This window comes from Macrobrachium rosenbergii, chromosome 56 (assembly GCF_040412425.1).
Source record: "Macrobrachium rosenbergii isolate ZJJX-2024 chromosome 56, ASM4041242v1, whole genome shotgun sequence".
NCBI classification, from domain to species: domain Eukaryota; kingdom Metazoa; phylum Arthropoda; class Malacostraca; order Decapoda; family Palaemonidae; genus Macrobrachium; species Macrobrachium rosenbergii.
The window spans coordinates 76,151,363-76,154,025 of NC_089796.1; the positions used below are offsets into that span (position 1 = coordinate 76,151,363).

The following is a 2,663-nucleotide window of genomic DNA, read 5'->3' on the forward strand; positions in this document are numbered from 1 at the left end:
TGAGAACGGTTTCTTCTCTGGTTGAGAACTGTTTCTTTGCTGGTTGAGAAGTGTTTCTTTGCTGGTTGAGAAGTGTTTCTTTGCTGGTTGAGAAATGTTTCTCTGTTGGTTGAGAGGTGTTTCTTTGCTGGTTGAGAAGTGTTTCTTTGCTGGTTGAGAACTGTTTCTTCTCTGGTTGAGAACTGTTTCTTTGCTGGTTGAGAAGTGTTTCTTTGCTGGTTGAGAACTGTTTCCTTGCTGGTTGAGAACATATCATATACATTGTATTTTTTTCTTTTGCGGAATTTTGGTACTGGAAGTTTCTTGTGATTTACTTCTGTTTTGCTTTGAGATATAAGTAAATTATATATATATATATATATATATATATAATATATATATATATATATATATATATATTATACATATATATACATATATATATATATATATATATATATATATATATATATATATAAATACTGTATATATATATATCAATCCTTTTTCTTTTAAAGGGTGGCTTCTGAGAATAGATAACTCTACCGTCTTTACCACAATCATTACTGTCACATTAGGCTGATTATGCATCGAAACAAAAGCCTCACCAGTAGCATTTCAGTCCCTCCACTCCTTAATCGCAGGACTCGTCTCTTTCATTTTGCACTTTCACCCTCAGGACTTAGACCCTTCCTTACCAAACCTCTTTTTAATGCTATTCATCCAGCTTTACAAGGTTTCATTTCCTCTGAGTTCTTAACTCTTCTTTTAACTGAACTATAATTTTTCAATAATTTTACTTTCATTTAACTAAACTATAATTTTTCAATAATTTTATTTTCATTGAACTAAACTATAATTTTTTAATCATTTTACAAGACCAAGACATATTAAAACACATTGATCCATCCCTTCACCTAATCAGATATTTTTACCACATTTCGCTCTTTCGTGTTTTCGTAAACTGCATATGTATATGCAGAATTCATCTCGATAGTTTCGTCCATTTCTTTTATTTGCATCGGCATTCGCTCTTCAATTCTTTAAAGGAGTGTTGGCTCAACGATCCCATCGCGTGCACCAATTTTTGTACACACCTGCTACCTTCCTTGCTTCTCTAGTTATTTGACACATCTTTTCTCATCCCAACATTGGAAAACATTATAAAATTCTGCCATTCTTTCACCGTCCATATTGACATTCGTTGTTTCTTTTTCTACGGTTTCCATTTCATTCTTGTCAACTTTTAGTTTTCTGTAAAAGGAAACTATTGTGCCGGCTTTGTCTGTCCGTCTGCACTTTTTCTGTCCTCACTTTTTCTGTCCCCACTCTTTCTGTCCGCCCTCAGATCTTATAAACTACTGAGACTACAGGGCTGCAAATTGGTATGTTGATCATCCACCCCCAAATCATTAGACATAACAAATTGCAGCCCTCTAGCCTCAGTAGTTTTTATTTTATTTTAAGTTAGCCATAATCGTGTTTCTGGCAACGCTATAGGACAGGCTACCCGGCCCGTGGTTAAAGTTTCATGGGCCTCGGGTCATATTGCATTATGCCGAGACCACCGAAAGATAGATCTGTTCCCGGTGGCCTTGATTATACGCTGCACAGAAAACTCGATTGCGCATTTTTTACTCGTTTCTTGGACTTGACACGTTTTCCGCACTTCATTTAAGAACTCATTTGCTTATCTACACGGGACTTATTCACTAAGCTCTATCGATAACTGAGTTGGAAAACCCTGTTGCTTCTGTACTAAATCCAAAACGCCTATATTGGAATCCTGGCCGGGACAGATGCACTTATAAAACATATAATTGTCTTTGAGTGCAAGTTAGGTATACCCAAGGTAAAGGGATTTCAATAATTGTGGCTTGAGATTTTTGAGTACATTTATATAATATATATATATATGTATATATATACACATATATATATATATATATATATATATATATATATATATATATATATATACATACATACATAAACATATTGCGACGTTTGTTACCATATGATTATATAGCTTTTATGGAACACTTTTGGAGTATCGTATCCACACTTGAGTGTGGTAGATTAATTACTTGGTGCATTTGTTTTAGATTGTGTATATAAAGTGGTAGGTTAATACTCTAGGAAACAGAGATACAATTTCAGATACTGAAATGACGAGACCTGGATTGCATTATCATCATTATTACTGAGCCAAACAAAAACTTCTTTCAGTTTTCTTCTGAAGATGGAAAGAGAAACCCACAAGATTCTTGTGTATAACTTGTTTACTGGTAAATATTTACATGTTACTTTGATCTCGAGCACTTTCAGGTCCTAACTGTGACCCTTTTTCAAGAGATGAGGTAGTCAGGCTGGTTCAAGGCTCAGCAAGAGTTGTTTACTGGTAAATATTTACATATTACTTTGATCTCGAGCACTTTCAGGTCCTAACTGTGACCCTTTTTCAAGAGGTGAGGTAGTCAGGCTGGTTCAAGGCCCAGCAAAGAGAGATTGCTGGGCCTTGAACCAGCCCGTTTCCTCATCTCTTGAAAAAGGGTCACAGTTAGGACCTGGAAGTGCTCGAGATCAAAGTAATATGTAAATATTTACCAGTAAACAAGTTATACACAAGAATCTTGTGGGTTTCTCTTTCCATCATTATTATTGTCATTATTCTTCGTTTAGAA

The 2,663-nt window shown here is 34.9% G+C and overlaps 1 protein-coding gene across 1 annotated transcript in view; it reads right to left on the bottom strand.

Annotated features, from left to right (window-relative positions):
* LOC136836253 (micronuclear linker histone polyprotein-like) overlaps positions 1 to 262 on the bottom strand; it is a 1,395-nt gene extending 1,133 nt beyond the window's left edge. The window contains exon 1 of the mRNA XM_067100259.1: positions 1 to 262. This exon is cut by the window's left edge and continues 1,133 nt beyond it. Coding sequence (XP_066956360.1) covers positions 1 to 262 — 262 coding nt within the window.
* Between the last annotated feature and the right edge of the window lie 2,401 nt (positions 263 to 2,663).